This window comes from Galeopterus variegatus, unplaced genomic scaffold (assembly GCF_000696425.1).
Source record: "Galeopterus variegatus unplaced genomic scaffold, G_variegatus-3.0.2 Scaffold6997, whole genome shotgun sequence".
Taxonomy (NCBI): Eukaryota; Metazoa; Chordata; class Mammalia; order Dermoptera; family Cynocephalidae; genus Galeopterus; species Galeopterus variegatus.
The window spans coordinates 61,322-78,750 of NW_007733108.1; the positions used below are offsets into that span (position 1 = coordinate 61,322).

The 17,429-nt window shown below is 46.4% G+C and overlaps 1 protein-coding gene across 1 annotated transcript in view; it reads right to left on the reverse strand.

Moving 5' to 3' along the window:
- SMYD3 (SET and MYND domain containing 3) overlaps nt 1-17,429 on the reverse strand; it is a 72,443-nt gene that overhangs the window by 13,797 nt on the left and 41,217 nt on the right. The window contains exon 4 of the mRNA XM_008591527.1: nt 3,748-3,835. Coding sequence (XP_008589749.1) covers nt 3,748-3,835 — 88 coding nt within the window. The remainder of the gene's footprint in view (nt 1-3,747; nt 3,836-17,429) is intronic.

The window sequence follows — 17,429 nt, forward strand, 5'->3', positions numbered from 1 at the left end:
CCATATTTAAAAGTGTTTTCATTATACAAGTGAACAGAATGGGTCATGGGCTGCGTTTGATTGAGACCCCACTCCCAAAGGACCCTGCTTTTCACAACCCAGTGTTCTCTGCACCACCCTCTGCCCTCAACTCAAGCCTTGTCACTGATGTCCTGACACAGCGTGTCCCTCCCTGAACAGACTGTGTCTCTCCTTTCTCTCTCCAGCATTAGCACCCAGACCCTCAGGGCACTGCTTTCCAAAACATCAGCCAATGCTTTTAACGAACCAGTGAACCCACTTGTGAGTGTGGGGACAAATATCTTTATGAACTGTCAAGAAATATATTTTGGTTTCAGCAAGGGCCTCCTGGAGGCACAATACCTTACCCCAAAGGGTGACTTCCATAGGGAGGATTTCTAACAGCACAATGTACAGCTGAGGGTCCTTTATAGTACCCCCCCTCCTCCCCGTAACTTCAGCACACATCCTGACTCTGAGGAGTTGACTCTGGTCCCAGAAGAGGGACATTTATTGAAGAAAAATGAGTTAGTGGTTTTCTTTTGTATTCATCTGACATACACGTTTAACGTTTGCTGAGTGTACCCCCCAGAGGTCGGAGGAAGCAGTATCTTGGGCAATGCACTGAGTTTGTAGCAGATTGCCAGGCTGCCCGCTGTGGCTTTTCATCTGAGGATTAGGTATTTGATGACCCATCAGGAGAATGACTGTCTCTTACACAAGGCTAGACATTTTTGCGGCAAGACTTGCACCTCATGTGAACATCGTGTTGTCTGACCACTACGAGCATTTGCCTAGTTATTTAGAGGTATGTTCCAACTCATTCTAAAGAGGTTTGAGGTGACACCTTAGATGTAAAAACCAGAGGTGACGCTCTCCAGCCACTCATAGGAATACATCTACTTCATCCCTCAGCACGCTGGAAGGGACCACATGCCAATTTCCCTTCACAACACTGGTGACTGTCTCTTGGCAAACAAGGCAAAACCTTTCCTGTAAAACACCCCAGTGAGCAAAATTAATGGAATAATTTTAACAAAGAGGCTTTTCCCCCAAGCTGATGCTGACATGTGTTTGCTCAAAGACTTAGTCTCCGGTGTCTGTGCGGTGTTCATTGCACATTATTCTGCTCCACTGAGGAGTTGAGCTCCAGACCCAAGCAGGGCTGGATAGCCCACCCAGAGAGCATAGATTACCGATGGCCAAAACGGATCCCTCTTCTTCTGAACACTTTCAAATGACCATAAGAGGATTAGAGGCAAAGACAAAGAAGAGCAAAGTAAATTCACTTGGGAATTAACCAAGTTCCTGAGACTCAGAGTGTCCGACCACAGAGCTTTTGCTCACTTAATCTTTAATGCTACTTACTGCTTCCCATCGTCCCATCGTCCCACCGTCCCTTCTTGCCTATGAAGTCTAACCTCCTGTGCATGGCATTTAAGGCCTGGCCACGCTCCCCTCCTCTCGTGCTGAGCTGGCTATTTCTCGACAGCATGCAGTTTACATTCTGCAGGTCTGCGTGTGTCACCTCCACTCTGCTGGCCTAGTGAACTCCCGCTCACCCTCCAGACACAGCTCCGTCGCCTCCTCTGTGAAACCTTCTGTAACCTCCCAAAGTCCCTACAAATATATACCTTTACCAAAATATGTAATACCATACGTATTTACTACCCCACTATGTATGAGGGAAGTTCTGAGTGCAGGGCTGTGTCTTCTAATTTCTGCCTGGATCAGAAGCCAGCACGGAGTACTTTTCAGTAAAACCCTGTCCCCTTGAGACTGAACTGTAGCTGAGTCATCCACGGGCCCCAGTTCTGCTGCATGCGCCCACACAGAGAAAGTCCACTGCTCTGCCGTGGAATGGATCTTTCAGCCCATGAACACGAATCTCCTGCTCCCAGAGTCGGCTGTTTTCCCAGCATCTTCCAATCTGTCTGTAAACAGCATTTCAAATTCCACCTGGATTCTGAGTTCACTCCTCAAACTTATTTCACTTTTTCTATATCCTTTTTAATATGTCCCACCACAAACTGCATAGGAAATTCCAGATACAGTCAGATAGTACTATCGCCCCTCTCATTTTATAATCTATATTTCTATTAATGCAGCCCAAGATCACGGCAGTGTTTTAGGGGGTTACGTCATACTCTTAAGCTTTATTACATTTTGCTACTCACTAAAGACATAAAATTAATTTACATGTGCTCGCGCCACCGGGCCGGCCCTCATTTTATAATCTATATTTCTATTAATGCAGCCCAAGATCACGGCAGTGTTTTAGGGGGTTACGTCATACTCTTAAGCTTTACTCTTAAGCTTTATTACATTTTGCTACTCACTAAAGACATAAAATTAATTTACATGTGCTGCTGCTAAGCTTTATGCATACGAGGGTACTTCAAAAAGTTCATGGAAAAATAGAATTAAAGGATAGTATGAATCATTCCATGACTTTTTAAACTTAGACACCATTTGAGCTCCTGATTCCATCTCCCCACCTCTGTTATCCTTCCCATCTGTGCACCTTTGGAAGTTTGCTCTGTATCTTCCTTCAAGGTGTGGAATCAAAGGTTGAAGAGGCTGAGACGGGAACAGAGTGACAGTCATCCAATTAGCATCGTTGTTTCAGTATAACTTTTCAACCATTTCGTAAGATGCCTGGTTTGCTAACAGCTATTCCTTGATTGCTTTTTGTCAAATCCCTTTCTGAAATCTAGATACAAACTTTACCAAAGCAAGCCACGTTTCTATGGATTCGCTTCCTCTTTGCAAATCCACCCAGCACCCTGGTGATCACAGCTTTCTTTTATGTTCCTTAGTAACCAATTCTAGGTTCTTTACTAAGACTAACAAACTCATTTGGCTGTAGATTTCAGAAACTATGTATTTCATTCACCTTTAAAAACAGAAATACCAACCAACCTCTCTCATCCTTTACAATTCTTTAAAAAGCATTGTCAGTAGATGAGAAACCTCATTTACAGACTTTCTTAGTGCCTGTGGCAAGAGTTGCACCTCGTTTTAACCTTGTGTTGGGATATAACTTACCCACAGCATCTGAATGACCTTTTGCAATCTTTTTCATCTATTGGTGTCTTCTTACCTCGTGGGTTCCGTTTGTCACATGTCTGCTCAACTGATCTCCTCTACTGGGAACAGCCTCCCTCTCAGCCTCTGACTATCCAAATCCTGTCCCTGACTCAGGATACCTTTTGCACAGCAAAACATCAGTGGGGCCTTCCCAGGTGACCTCCATCATAAACAGTCTCTCCCTACTCTAAACTTTGACCCACTTGTGGTCCTTACTGTTTATGCCAAGAAAATTTATTGTACAGCAACCTCCGCTGCCACTGTAGTCATGGCTGATTTAATATGAAGCATCCAGGTCTGAGGGCCAGTGGGATTAAATTATAAGGATTCTAAACTGTTCTATCTTAGAGATGTAAGTGGTTATGGAGGAAGGGAATCTAGGGATTTGTTTCCTTGTACACATAAAGAAACTACTACTTACTATTACTGGGCCATACACTTTGATTATTATCTAATGATGCAGATCTGGCCACAGTCTTCCCTAGCCATTACCCAAATTTCCGGTTGGGGTCAGGGATGCAGCCTGTGACTGCCGAACAGAATGAGGCCCTCTGGTTCATGGCGAGCTAACCCTGTCCTTGGTCTCATCAACACCAGGCTCCATCCAATAAGGCAGCAATCCCAACAGTCCAGCTCAACCCACCGGTGAAAGGATACTCCAGTGCGCCTTCAGTTCCTCGATTTTCTTCAGAGATTCTTGAACTTCCTTCCACACCTGCTCATCACCCATTAGCATATCGGCATCCTGCTCAGGCCAAATTAAAAGACAGGAAAGGAAGACAAATAATGCAATTAAAAAGTGGGCAAGGGATCTGAATAGACATTTCTCCAAGGAAGATATATAAATGATCCGGGAACAAATGAATAGATGGTTGACATCATTACCAGGGAAATACACAATGAGATACCATGTCATACCCACCAGCACGGCTACAATAAAAAAAGAGATTATAGCAAGTAGTGGTGAGAATGTGAATAGACATTTCTCCAAGGAAGATATATAAATGATCCGGGAACAAATGAAGAGATGGTTGACATCATTACCAGGGAAATACACAATGAGATACCACGTCATACCCACCAGCACGGCTACAATAAAAAAAGAGATTATAGCAAGTAGTGGTGAGAATGTGGAGCAATTAAAACCCTCATATACTGCTGGTGGGAATATAAAATCGTACTGCTTTTTGAAAACAGTCTGGCAGCTCTTCAAAAGGTTAGACACAGAGTTACCATGTCAACAATTCCACTTCTAGATATATACCCAAGAGAAATGGAAACAGGTTAAACAAAAACTTGTCCACAAAGATTCATAGCAACATTGTTCATAATAGCCAAAGAAAAGTGGAAACAACTCAAACGTCCATCAACTGATGAACGGATAAGTAAAATGTGATATATCCATACAAATGGAATATTACTCAACCATACAATAAATGAAGTATTGATGCCTGCTGAGCATGGATGAGCCTTGAGAACATTGTGCTAAGTGAAAGAAGCCTGTCACAGAAGACCACATGTTGTATGACTCCATTTATATGAAATTCCAGAATAGGCAAGATCATAGAGACAGAAAGCAGATTAGTGGTTGCCGAAGGCTGGGTGGATTGGAGGGAATTGGGGAGGGATTGCTAATGGGTAAGGGTTTCTTTTGGGGGTGATAAAAATGTTCTAAAAAATGACTGTGATGCTGGTTGCACAACTCTGTAAAGAGACTAAAAACCACTGAATTACAACTGGGTGAATTGTACCATATGTGAATTATATCTTAATAAAACTGTCATTTAAAGAGGAGAATGGGTGAGAAGACTATTGTTTAGGTGACCTACAGATAATGCTTTAACCAATTATGGAGTTACCAACCAAAATGAAGCTGGGATAACGGAAGATAAATACAACCACACCCACGTGAACCACATGAACTTCCACAGGAACTAAAAACAAACAACCTCTCTGCCCCAACATTTTAAAAAAGCAACTCAAAATAAAATCGTGAGCTACCCCTTATTAAATGTCTGTGCTCCTATTTGGTAAGCAGGTCCCCCACCCTTCCTGTCTGCTGTTGTATCTCCAGCATCTGGCAAGTGTCTGGCAGGTGCTCAATCGGTGCTCACTGAATGAATGACTGAAAACCACGCGTGCAACACAGTGCTGGGTGCTTCACTAATATTGTGTCCCCTTATCTGCACAGAGCTCTTTTACATACGTGAGATCGCACCAGTGGGGTAACATGGCAGGGTGGGGGAGTAGCCTACCCTGGGTCAGGCAACAAGAGGGCGCATCATCTACAGATAACTGAGAGGCAGTAATAAAACCGACAGAGAGCAGGTCTTACTTTTATCAACAGGTCACAATTCTGAACAACTCAGAGGCAAAATATTCTTCCCGGCCAGGTCAGAGGGCACCTACCACCTTCTCCCTGATAAACCACTGATCATACCCAGTTTGTAGATAACAAAATTGAGACTCCGAGAGATGAACTGACTTTCCCAAAAGTCACTAGTTGGGGCCAAAATTTAAACCAAGGTCTGTTTGATTCGAAAGGGCTGTGTTCTCGTCTCTACACTCAGCTTACCACAGACACTGTTGTGGTCTGGAGAGATGAACTGACTTTCCCAAAAGTCACTAGTTGGGGCCAAAATTTAAACCAAGGTCTGTCTGATTCGAAAGGGCTGTGTTCTCGTCTCTACACTCAGCTTACCACAGACACTGTTGTGGTCTGTTTCGCATGCTCAGCAAGTTCTAGTTATTTAAAGCTGCTTTGCCCAATATAGTAGCCACCGGCCACAGGTGGCTATGTCAGTATAAATGAATTCAAATTATATAAAATAAAAAATTCAGTTTTTCAGCTGCACTAGCCGCATCTCAAGAGCTCACCAGCCACACGTGGCTGTGCAGTAGCCACCAGCCACAGGTGGCTATGTCAGTATAAATGAATTCAAATTATATAAAATAACAAATTCAGTTTTTCAGCTGCACTAGCCGCATCTCAAGAGCTCACCAGCCACACGTGGCTGTGGCTACCACATTGGACAGCACAAATACAGAACAGTTATGTCATTACAGAAAGTTCTATTGGACAGTATCCTTTAATGAGGCTAATCAAAGGGGAAGAAACTCTCATCAGACACTATTCAAAACTAGGTGTTCAATATCCATGAGACTCTCAGTGGGTGTCAGGGCAAAGAACTGCTCTAGGAAGCTGTACCAGGTCATGGCCAGGGTGGGGGTGAAGGGAAGGGAGGGCAGGCTTCCACATGTGGCCTACATCTCCCTGGAGACTCATCCGTGTCTACTAAGGTGGTTTCTAGAATCAGCCCTGTGAGAACCACTGCCAGAGTAAGCCTGGGTTCCTGGTGGAAAGATACATATCACTCAGGTGTGTCAGGGCAGAACAAAAAGTGACAGCCACGGAGAACCACAGAGAAGAGATCCCGAGAACAGGGTGAGGCAGCAGGTGTGCCCGTGAGGGGGCGTGAGCGGTGTGTGTGTGTGTGTGTGTGTGTGTGTGTGTTTGTAACAGGGCTTTTTGGGTCTCTGTGTGTATGTGCTGTGCACATCTGTGATACAACAGGGTGGTTTTAAAATAGACACTGTAAGTGCACCCCACTTCTTTTAGGAAATTCTAAATACACACCTAGCTTTCTATACAAAGGAGGGCAGGAATCAAACCCCTTTGAGAAGGTAAACAGTGTCCCTTCACATATTCATCTAAAGCTTTAGTCCCATCACCTCACTCTCCTGCTCCAAAGCCTTCAGCCACTTCCCGCCACCTCCCAGATAAAGCCCACATGTGAAATCATGACAATGGCGGCCATTCATGACTAAGTGTTCCCATTTTATATTTCACACCTGGCAGCTCAAACCGTGGGCTCTAAGCAAAACATCTTGCTTCTTACTCCCCACAGTAGGCAGGACAGTGGACCCCCAAAGATGTCCACACCTGATCCTGAAAACCTGTGAATATGTTAGGTTTCATGGGAAAGGGGATTTAAGTTGCAGATGGCATGAAGGTTGCCAATCAGTTCACCTTAAAATAGGGAAGCCCATCCTGGACTTTCTAATGGGTCTAATAATAATTATAGGGATCCTTCAAAGTAGAAAAGTGGTGTGATATGATGGATCTGCCACGGCTGGCTTTGAGGATGGAGGCAGCCATGTACCAGGAAATATGGGCAACCAACATGAGCTGCCAAAGGCAGGGAAATGCCTCTGCCCTGGATCCTTTAGAAAGGAACGCGGCCCTGCCAACACCTTGAGTTTAGCCCAGTGGGACTTGTGTAAGGCTTCTGGCCTCCAGAATTACAAAATAATAATAAATTAGTGTTGTTTTAAGTCACTAAATTTAAGATCATCTGTTACAGCAGCAGTAGAAAACCAATATAGTCCCTCACACTGCTTCTGTTCCTCTGGCCCTTGGGAACTTTTGCACGTGCTCCTCCCTGTATCTGAAATTAACTAATTTGATCCCACTAGGCACTGTTCTAGGCACGGGGGATAGAATGATAAAGAAATCAGATAATCATGGTGTTTACACTGAAGGGGGAGGAGGAGCACAGGGCAATGGAAAATAAACACACACATATGTATATAAATAAAATAAATATTTGTTGGAGGGAAAAACGATCAGGGAAGAGGAATGGGAAATACTGGTATCAGGCAGTTTCATTTTAAACAGAATGCCTAGGGAGGGTCTCACGGAGAATATATTTGAGTAAAGATCTGCAGGAGGCGAAGCAGCGGGAGATGAGAGTTCTAGGAAGAGGGGACACAGCCCGTGCCAAAGTGCCGAGGCAGGAGCGTGCCTGAACGTCCCAGCAAGGCGGCCAGTCTGGCCGGAGCTTGTAGGTGTAGGTTGTGTGCAAGTCCCATCTTCCCCACTCGTGAGCTCTTTAGAGCTGGGTGTAAGTCTCACTCTTCTCTGATCCTGCCTCTCCCAAATACCTAGCACAGAGCTTTGTGTGTAACAAATGCTCAGCTGAATGTCTACAGAATGGATCTGGAAGAAGAGAACATTTTACTTGGTGATGATCTGGATGTCTCGTGTATGTATTTCAATTGTTCCTAACAATGTCCTTGTAGGCCATCAATACCCACAATTTACAAATGAGGCACAAGCTAGACCTGAAGCTTAAGTCACTGGTCCAAATGTCCTTCCACCCCTAATTGCCAGAAGGAAGATTCAGCTGCAGGTCTGTCTGGCTCTAGATCCCAGGCTCTTTCTACTATCTTCATGTTTAATTTGAATTTGTTTTCCTCGTCATCTTGCTTAAACAGTAAAACTCATGTCTGTGAGTTAACAGATGCAAAATACCTTTAACCCATGGCTCCTGAGGTCTTCCTAGAACTACCACTTAAAAAAGGACAGTAGAATCACCCAACATGGAACCCACAGCAGATCTTGGATTCTTCTATAAAGCAGAGTTGAGACCACAGCCTGGAGCAAAACAATTTCATATGGGAATTATATTCATAACTAAATCTGCTACCAGTGAACATAATCTGATTAGCTGGCTATTTATTTAGGTTGACCCTAAGCCTTTATTTACACTTAACAGAAGAGCAAGCAAGCTTTGAAATGGTTTCCAACCAATCAGAAAGGACACCTCCCAGAGCACTTTATACTGGAGCTAGACAAAGGCACACTCACAGCGCACCCTCAGCACCCTGGAGCGTTCCACTGCGGTGACATGTCTACACTGTCAGGTTCCAGACTCACCTCGCTCCCGCCCCTGGCCCCCATTCCTGCTGCGGCTTCTCCTCACTAAGCCTACAATGGGGTCTTTCCCCTTCTCCCCACACCAGGCTGGAGAACTCAGTAGCGTATGCACATAATCGGGACATGTGTACGTAAACAGGGGAACTACTGATGGACACATAATTTAAATCTTCTACTTTTTCAATTTGAAAATATAAGCGTGAATTACTATATTCTTTTTCACAGTCCCTGAGGTATGAAATTAGTAAACTTCTGTCCTTATTTCCTATCCAAACACATCAAAGATACCTGATATCATTCAGAACAAAGTTATTTAGGGGGAAAAAATCCTTTTTGAATTTTAGCTTTACTATGTCAAAGGGCCTTGAGTGGGTGAGTCCTCAAATTTATTTTTAGGAGGTGGAAAACATTTTATACTCACATATTTTTAAAACAGCAAATATATTATTGCTAAGTTTTCTACAAACAATAAAAATAATCTGGACTATCAGCAGCAGGACTCCCAAGAAAGTGTGCGCTCCTGGGACACGATCAGAGAATGAAGCGCATGTTTTTCTGGGGCCGAGGGCACCTCTCCTGACTGCTGTGTGTCCCTCCCTGGGCGAGCCTTCCTTTGTCTGGCCCTGAGCTTCCTCACCTGTAAACAAGAAGGTGGTCGGGATGCCCACTAGCACACCTCCTCGGTGACCATTCCAGAGACAGAGTGACGCAGAGCAACGTAGCTCCACCTCTGGTGACCACTCTCTTGCACAGCTCCAGAAAAGTCCTTAAAAAGCCCTCTTCACTTTAAACAGTAAAAACATGGGAACAGGTCATTTAAGGCAGAACTGTGCCGCTCCCTTATCGGCCCCTCCCGAGTCATTGCCCCGTTCCTTCCCCGTTGCGCCCACCCCTCCTTGTCTCTCTTGCTGCCACCGCGCCTACTCTTCCAGCTGGAACCCTCTCCCTGTGGCCTCTGGCAGGACTCGGACTGCCATTGTGGCTCTCTCCTTGGGTCATCCTTCCTTTCTCTTCTTTGGCTTTCTTCCCACTTGTCCCTTTAGGACTCAGCCCCCAGTGTACCCCATCAGGAAATCTTCTCTAATGCCACCCTCTGGGGCAGTCCAGCCCTCCTGAGCCAGCCCCACCACTCTGCACATCCCTCTTGGCACTGAGCTGTCTGTCACCAGTGGCCTCCTAGACCATCTCCCCAACTAGTCTCAGGATTCCCTGAGGGCATATGGCCTATCACACCTGCATTCTGGCACTGAGCTGTCACCAGTGGCCTCCTTGACCATCTCCCCAACTAGTCTCAGGATTCCCTGAGGGCATATGGCCTATCACACCTGCATTCTACAGGAGTAAGGAGAAGTGATCTTCCACAATTCCTGGGTTACAGTATTGCAAGAATAAAACACCTCAATTCTACAACAGGAGAATCCCAACCAAGGAAACAGAAGGGTCATTTCACATCACACTCTCACCCTGAGTCCTTTCCAGTATTACTGCATCAGGACGATGCTGGGAAAGGACATGTTCCCAGCGCAGCTGTGGGTGTTTGACTCATTCATCTGCTTTGGCAAAACCAACTGAAAGCAGTTCAGATTTAACTTGCGGGGGAAAGTGGCTCTTTCATAAAATGGAAAAATAGCCCCTAAAAATAGATTGTTCACTATTTTATCAACCACAACCAGTCAATGTGTATCATGGGCTGGGAAAGGAGGAGAAGGAAGGAAGGCTCTTAACTCAAAGTGTGATCAAATTGTAGTAGGTTCTAATTAGCAATTAATGAGCAAACGTACTGATAATTAGGAGAACCTAGAGAAAAGAACACGAGACTTAGAGTCATGAGATGTGGAGCGGAATTCCTGCTCCACAGTTGTGTGACCTTGGCCAGTCATTGAACCTCCCTGAAGTCACGTTACTTCAGGTGCGATAATTCTGCGGAGGTGCACCTGCGGGCCCTTTCCTGTGCACGCTCTAGAAGCACCGCTGTCACAGGGGCCTGAGTCTTCCACTCCCGCCCGAGGGCGGCCCGACAGGAGGAGGCGGGAGCATGTCACAATGTGATCGAGACCCCACAGTGCCACGCCTCACATCTCTGCACATCCTGCTGCCTTTACCAGGAAGGCTCTTCCTCAACTCTCATCCAAGAAAACTCCTGTCATCCACCAGGAACCAGGCCACATCGCCTCCAGCATCCACAGGCAAAGTCCCTGGTGCACTCTCCACCAGGTTCCATGACAGTCACTTTACCATCTTGTAGCAACAAGTAAATCTGTGATGCAGATGAAGGGATCTCATCCAGATGCTGTTACCAGTCTGCAGATTAAGTTGGCTTGCCAAGGTTAGTTTTTCATCTGTTTCACAAAACTGGGAGATCTCAGTGCCTGTAACAGATGTCCACAAGCAGGATGGAGCAGGGGTCTGAACTCCAAGTCCAAGCTCAAGAGCCCAAAGCTGCAGGCTCCTTCCCCCTTGCCCACCCCTCAAGCTGGCTGATCCCAGAATAGACATACTCTTCTCGGCTTGGAGAGCCTTCTCCAGTCGGCCAGTCCCATCACTGCCTTGGATCCAGCCAAGGAGCACTTGGGCAACTAGAGGCACTAAGCCTAATCCAAACAAAAATGCTGGTTTCGGGGAGAAGGACCCATGAGACAATGCAAGCCACTAGCAGCACTGTCCCACTTTACTAGCAGTTACTTTATGATCCCACTGTAGCAGTCAGCATTTGCCAAACGACTATTTAACTTTATTTCTCAAGCAGAAACAGGGCTCTCCTGCAACTACAAATTTCTACGAGGCCACATATTTGAACCAACTGCAGGTTCAAAGTTCAGTCTCCAGCTAAACAGAATTCCCAGAAGGAAGGGGAATGTCCCCTTCACAGCTCTTGGAAATTTCTACGAGGCCACATATTTGAACCAACTGCAGGTTCAAGGTTCAGTCTCCAGCTAAACAGAATTCCCAGAAGGAAGGGGAATGTCCCCTTCACAGCTCTTGGGAAAGGAATGACAGCCTTGAGTGTGTGAAGTCAGAACTTCTATAACCACCAAAGGTCTTTTCCAGCTCCAACCTCAACACCTTCCCTCCCTCTATGGTGGGTAGTCCCATCCCAGTGAACAAAACTCCTTCTCAGAGAAATAAACTCATGTGCTTAGATAAAAGCCAGCATCCCTACCCACGTCAGTGGTGTGTGCTGAAAACCAGCCTTTGCAGGCAGCATCTGGTAGAAAGGCAGCATGGCTGGCTGATCTACAAACACAGTTAAATGTCACATGAAGACAGTCGGGAAGGAGATGCTTCTTTGCACTCCCGCTCCCCGTACTGGAAAGCTACGTTTCTGAGAACACATAACAGGGATTATACGAAGCAGAAGACCACTGGCTGGGCCTGCAAAAACATTCAAGCAAATTCTTCCCCTTTTGTAGAAAGACCACCAAATGGATGGCTTGTGCAGCTGCAGACTCGTACCGGCGACTCCTAGCAGAGTGCTGCCAGTCCCGTTGAGTCAACAGCAGAGGGTTTGAGACTCTGGGAAAAATGCAAAGATTTTTACAGGAAAATCGTTCTAATGCAACGCCATTAAGATAGAGCACACCCCCAAATTTCAAGGCAGATTTTAGTGGTGACCAAAACCACAGCGCTTGTATCTCCTCCCGTCTGCCACACCTCCGTCTTTTAACTTTTCTTCTGTGGCAACAGCTGCTTTCACTCTCTTCTGCAAACAGAGAGGCAAAAGCTTTAAACTGCAGCAGAACAGACTCAAGTAAGGTTTGAGGGGCAATGTCCTGATAGCGAAGGTGAGGATAACCTAGACGTGGTTGCTCCAGAGACATTTAAAATAGAATGAACGAGAGCATGATTTGGGTTCTGAGCTGCGGGCATATGGGCATGCGTGGCAGGCAGCCCCACCAATGTGGAACTGAAGAGGCAGGACCCCAATCCCAGCTTTGCCGCTGGCCAGTTGTGAGACCAAGAGGTTAACGCTGCCTCCTGGCTCAGCCTCCCAGGTGAGAACGTGATTAAGGTTACCATGGAGATGGAAAGTAATCATTCCACTCCATTAGTCACCTATGTACAAGGTGTCTGTTGTGCATGACGAGAGACCTGAAATTCCGATGGAGGCTTTGGGATTTGTGGTTGTGCAATGAACTGCCAACCCCTTCGTTCCAATTCTTTTCCCTCCGTTCTATTTTTAAGCTGAGTTTTCTCATATATAAACTACCCCACTAGAGCACAGAAAGTCAACACAGGACCGCTCTCTGCCAACGCAAGAATCTGACCAGGATTATTTAGTCTGCACATTCCCTCTAACATTTCAGTGTATAATGATTATAATGGGCAATATTCCAAACTCAGGCAAACACAGGGTATTTGCTTATCTGCTAAAGCAAGCACAACAGATTATTTAATCTGTGGTCCCAAACCAAGGGAATAGCATAGCTGGGGTCCACACCAGCAATTTCATATTTATTTTATTTTATTTGGCAGCTGGCTGGTATAGGGATCCAAACTCTTGACCTTGGTGTTACAAGGCCATGCTCTAACCAACTGAGCTAATCAGCCAGCCCACACTAACAATTTCAGATCACGAGTCCTGGGACACAAGTCTAGACATACTTTTTTAGGAGGTAATCATACAGTAACCAAAGGAAATTAATTTGACATCAGAACCTGTCCCTCAGCATCAGTTAATGTGGTTTCTAATAGCTTCCCCTAATTTTTCAGAGTGGGGTTGCACAAATTCCCCAGTTCTTACTAACACTTTCTGAGGCAGCACTGAAATCCTCAGACCATGTGTCAAGCAAGCAAAAAGTTCAAAAGGAATATGTCACAGCTTAAGATAAAGAATTACTTTCATATCTCAGCCCTATTTAAAAAAAAAGAAAAAAGCACCCAAAATTGTATTTTGTCTCTCAGTGGAAAAAAGCCAGAGTCCCCTCAGTTACTTTAAAACAGTTCTGTAGTCTGTGAATTAACCCATGCAGAGATCTCTTCCTGGAAGCTGGGGGAGGGTCACTGCAGAGCACAACCTCTCCCGGGCTGAAGGCCTGGTAGACAGGCCATCCTTTCTAAGGCTTGGCAGGAGGGAGGAGGTGACCAGATTGCACCCATGAGAGATCCTGCACCAAGTCACCAAGGATTCAGACGCTCTTCCAGGTACCTCCGCATCCCATGAAGGGCTGGCTGCCTGCACGGCGAGCCTCCCCGGGCGCCCCACCAACAGAAAGCACATGTCTGCATTTTATATTCCAGTAAACTCCAGTCTGGCCCGCGGCCAGGGAACCTCTTTGTAATGTCAAAGATAAAAGCACTGGCCATGTTTGGCACCCTGCCCCCACCTGCATTCTCTTGTAACCATCTCATAAACCAAGCATGCATTACTGTTAACAGCCTTCCAGACAAAGGTCTGATGGAGCTTCATAAACATTACCAGATGATAATCAGAGGTATCCCTGCCTCACAGGAAGAGAAAGAGGTACCAGGAGGGGCAAGTGATTTCGATCAGGACATACTGGAAATCATGGGGAGAACTGGAAATACATATTCAAATACATACTCCGAATACTCCCGCTCCCCAAGAACGCTCACTGAACCTCCTGAATCACGGGCACTTACCATTAGGACCTGGTGTGTTGGCAACATCAAATCTCTAATCCGTCCCAAACACTGTAGGCATGGATATAACTTGTGTATTGATATCTGCTAAGGTCCTTATCATATTTTGGATGTTCAAATTTTGGATGTCCAAATGGGCATAATCCTTTCTTCTCTTTCTCTCGGTATTTTCCTGCTTGCCCCAGGGAATGCTACGATGCCAGCCACAGAAGATGCATGAACTCGTTACCTCCTATCAGTTTTCATGTTCTTTTTGGGTCACAGTCTTTGTGGGTAAAAATTATAAAGCCCCAGATGTTTGCCTTCTAACATTGTTTCACTAACCATTTAAGTTTCTAGATTACTTTGAAAGTGAGATTTTAATATTAGTGACTGCTCATCAACTAGAATATGCAAGGATTTCTCTTCTGAAAGTAAACACACAAAAATTTCTCTTGCTCTTTGCAAGAACGAGAGGTAGACAGAACTTCATTCAGAGGGCTTCATATGAGAAAACTTATTTTTCATCACTGATGGGAGCTGGATTGATCTGGATAAGCTTTTTTCTGTATAGCAGAGGCTTTCATTCACTGGAGGAGGCTCACCCTAGCGATCATGCACAAACACACAGACGCCCACAGACACGCCACATGCACATGTACATACATCTCAGGAATGTGCTTGAGGGATACTGAGGGCTCCAACTCTCCTTCAAACTGCAGACCTACTGTCCCTCCAGCTGTGGTTCTCTTCTCTGCTGTCAGGGGCTAGTGCCGGGGGCATATATTTAGAATCACCTGGGGACCTTTAAGTATACAGAGGCCCAGGTTCCGTCCAGGCAAATGATATCAGAATCTCTGGGGGGCAGGCAGATATCTGTATCTTTTAATAAACTCCCCCCAGATGACTCCAATGTGCAGTCAGGGCCAAGGACCACCAGCCTGGCCCCTGCTGCCTCAGTCATCATTTCTCGTCTCTGTGATCATGATGTCACTTTTTGTGCCAACACCGTTAGGATTTGCGGCAAGTGCCTAGGGTTTTGGCATTTTCTTTTTCCTGTTTCCTCAATCTAAAATTGCACCTCTCATGCTCTCTGCTTTTGTACAAATTAGATTATTTACAACAGACACAAAAAGTGACCAAGTCCGTGGCACTACGAGTAACACTGTGCCCTTTAGATTGCCTTTAGTTCCATACATAGCAACATTTCCCAAATGCACGCAAGGCCTGGGCACTGGAACTGTGAAGATGGGGCTGAGACGTGGCCTCGGCCTTGAGAGCCTCAGTCTACATAAGGCATGTGACAACAGAGACACGAGCCCTGGGGCTACAGGAGCACAGAGGCAGGGCCCTTTGCCCAACCAGGAGTTGGGGAAAGTGTCCCTTGGAAGATGATGCCTGAGCTCAGCATTGAAGGCCACAGAAATATTAGCCAAGGGCAGAAAAGCCGGAGGGCCAGTGATGAACAGCTCGAGGAAACGGAGGGGTGCGGGAGGACACTGAGCCATGGGTGTCCCCAGTCCTCTCGTGCACGGCACTCTGCTGCCCTGCTGGGTCTGTGGCTACCTGCTGCTCAGAGGCTGCTTTTCCACACTTAGAGCATCTTTCTTTCCCTCAAACCTGGAGACCTACTTCAGAATAAGCCCACAGACCTGAGAACAAAAGGCTGGATTAAACAGTTTACGGGGGACAGGGGGACGAGGGAAAGATTTAGACATGAGGAAGAAGAGGTAGGCAGGGTCAGATGAGAAGGTGAATGTGATCCTGTGCGGGCCACATGGAGACATGGGAGGATCTTAAGTATAAGCACTGAAAATACGCTGACAGGTGAAGGGACTGAGGACAGGAAGACCAGTTAGGTAGATGCTGTGACAATCCAGAAAGAGATGACATGAACCTGAATAAGGCAATGGCCACAGGGACAGAGACAGAGGAAGGGACCAATTTAAGGCAGCCTACGGTGATGACCTGAAAGTAAATTGTCTTGGAGAGTGGGGGGGGGGCACTCAAACAACTGTGAAGCATCTGGCTTCAGTGACCGAGTCCACGATGGAGCCTTCAGGTGAGGGCAGGAACACAGAAGCAGGGTGTGCACAGGCTCACAGGCAGCTGGAAATAGGAAAGCAGACCCCGGAGACAGGCAGAGGAGCAGTACAGATGCGGAAGTCAGTGTCGCATAGGAGGAATCTGAAGATGTGGGAGCAGAGATTACCCAATCCAGCAGAGCCCCAACATTTAAGGGGCAAGAAGGGAGGGATGGGTGGTGTGGAACACAACAGAGGGGCAAATGGGAAAGAGACTCAAAGAAGGCCACTAGACATGGAATCAGAGGTGCATTGATGACATGACAGTTTCGGTGGGTGACGATGGTGAAAGCCCATCAGTGGAAGTTAAGAGAGAATGAAACAGGGTCATTGAGTGTGTGGATGTCTCTTTCAGGGGTTTCACAAATTGAAGACGAGGAAACAGTGGTTAGAGGCAAATGCTGAGTTGGGGAAGGAGGTTGTTTTTCACAATGGGAAAGTCACGAGCACGTTTGTGCCACAGGGCAGACGTCAGCAGACAGGGAGGCAGAGCATGGCAGAGGTGGCGGGGACATGGCTTTGGCGAGGAGCCCCCCACTTCCTCTGAAAGAAGAGGGAGAGGAGGATGGGTGCACACCCAGCTGCATCCCAAGTGGGGGGTAGGGAGAGGGCGATATTATGCCTGATGGGCTTTCTCATTCCTCTATCTGCTGAAATCAGGAGAGTGCAGGGGCTGAGGGGGACACAGCAGTAGTGAGGGTCTGGGGGCACTACGGAGGAGAATGAGGAAGGGGCCACTAAGGACCTAAGAGGGCGATATTATGCCTGATGGGCTTTCTCATTCCTCTATCTGCTGAAATCAGGAGAGTGCAGGGGCTGAGGGGGACGCAGCAGTAGTGAGGGTCTGGGGGCACTACGGAGGAGAATGAGGAAGGGGCCACTAAGGACCTGCAGGACAACTCGGCAAGTTGGGAGCCTGGGCTAAGGAAGGTCTGGGCAGCTGCAGCGTCCGCCTG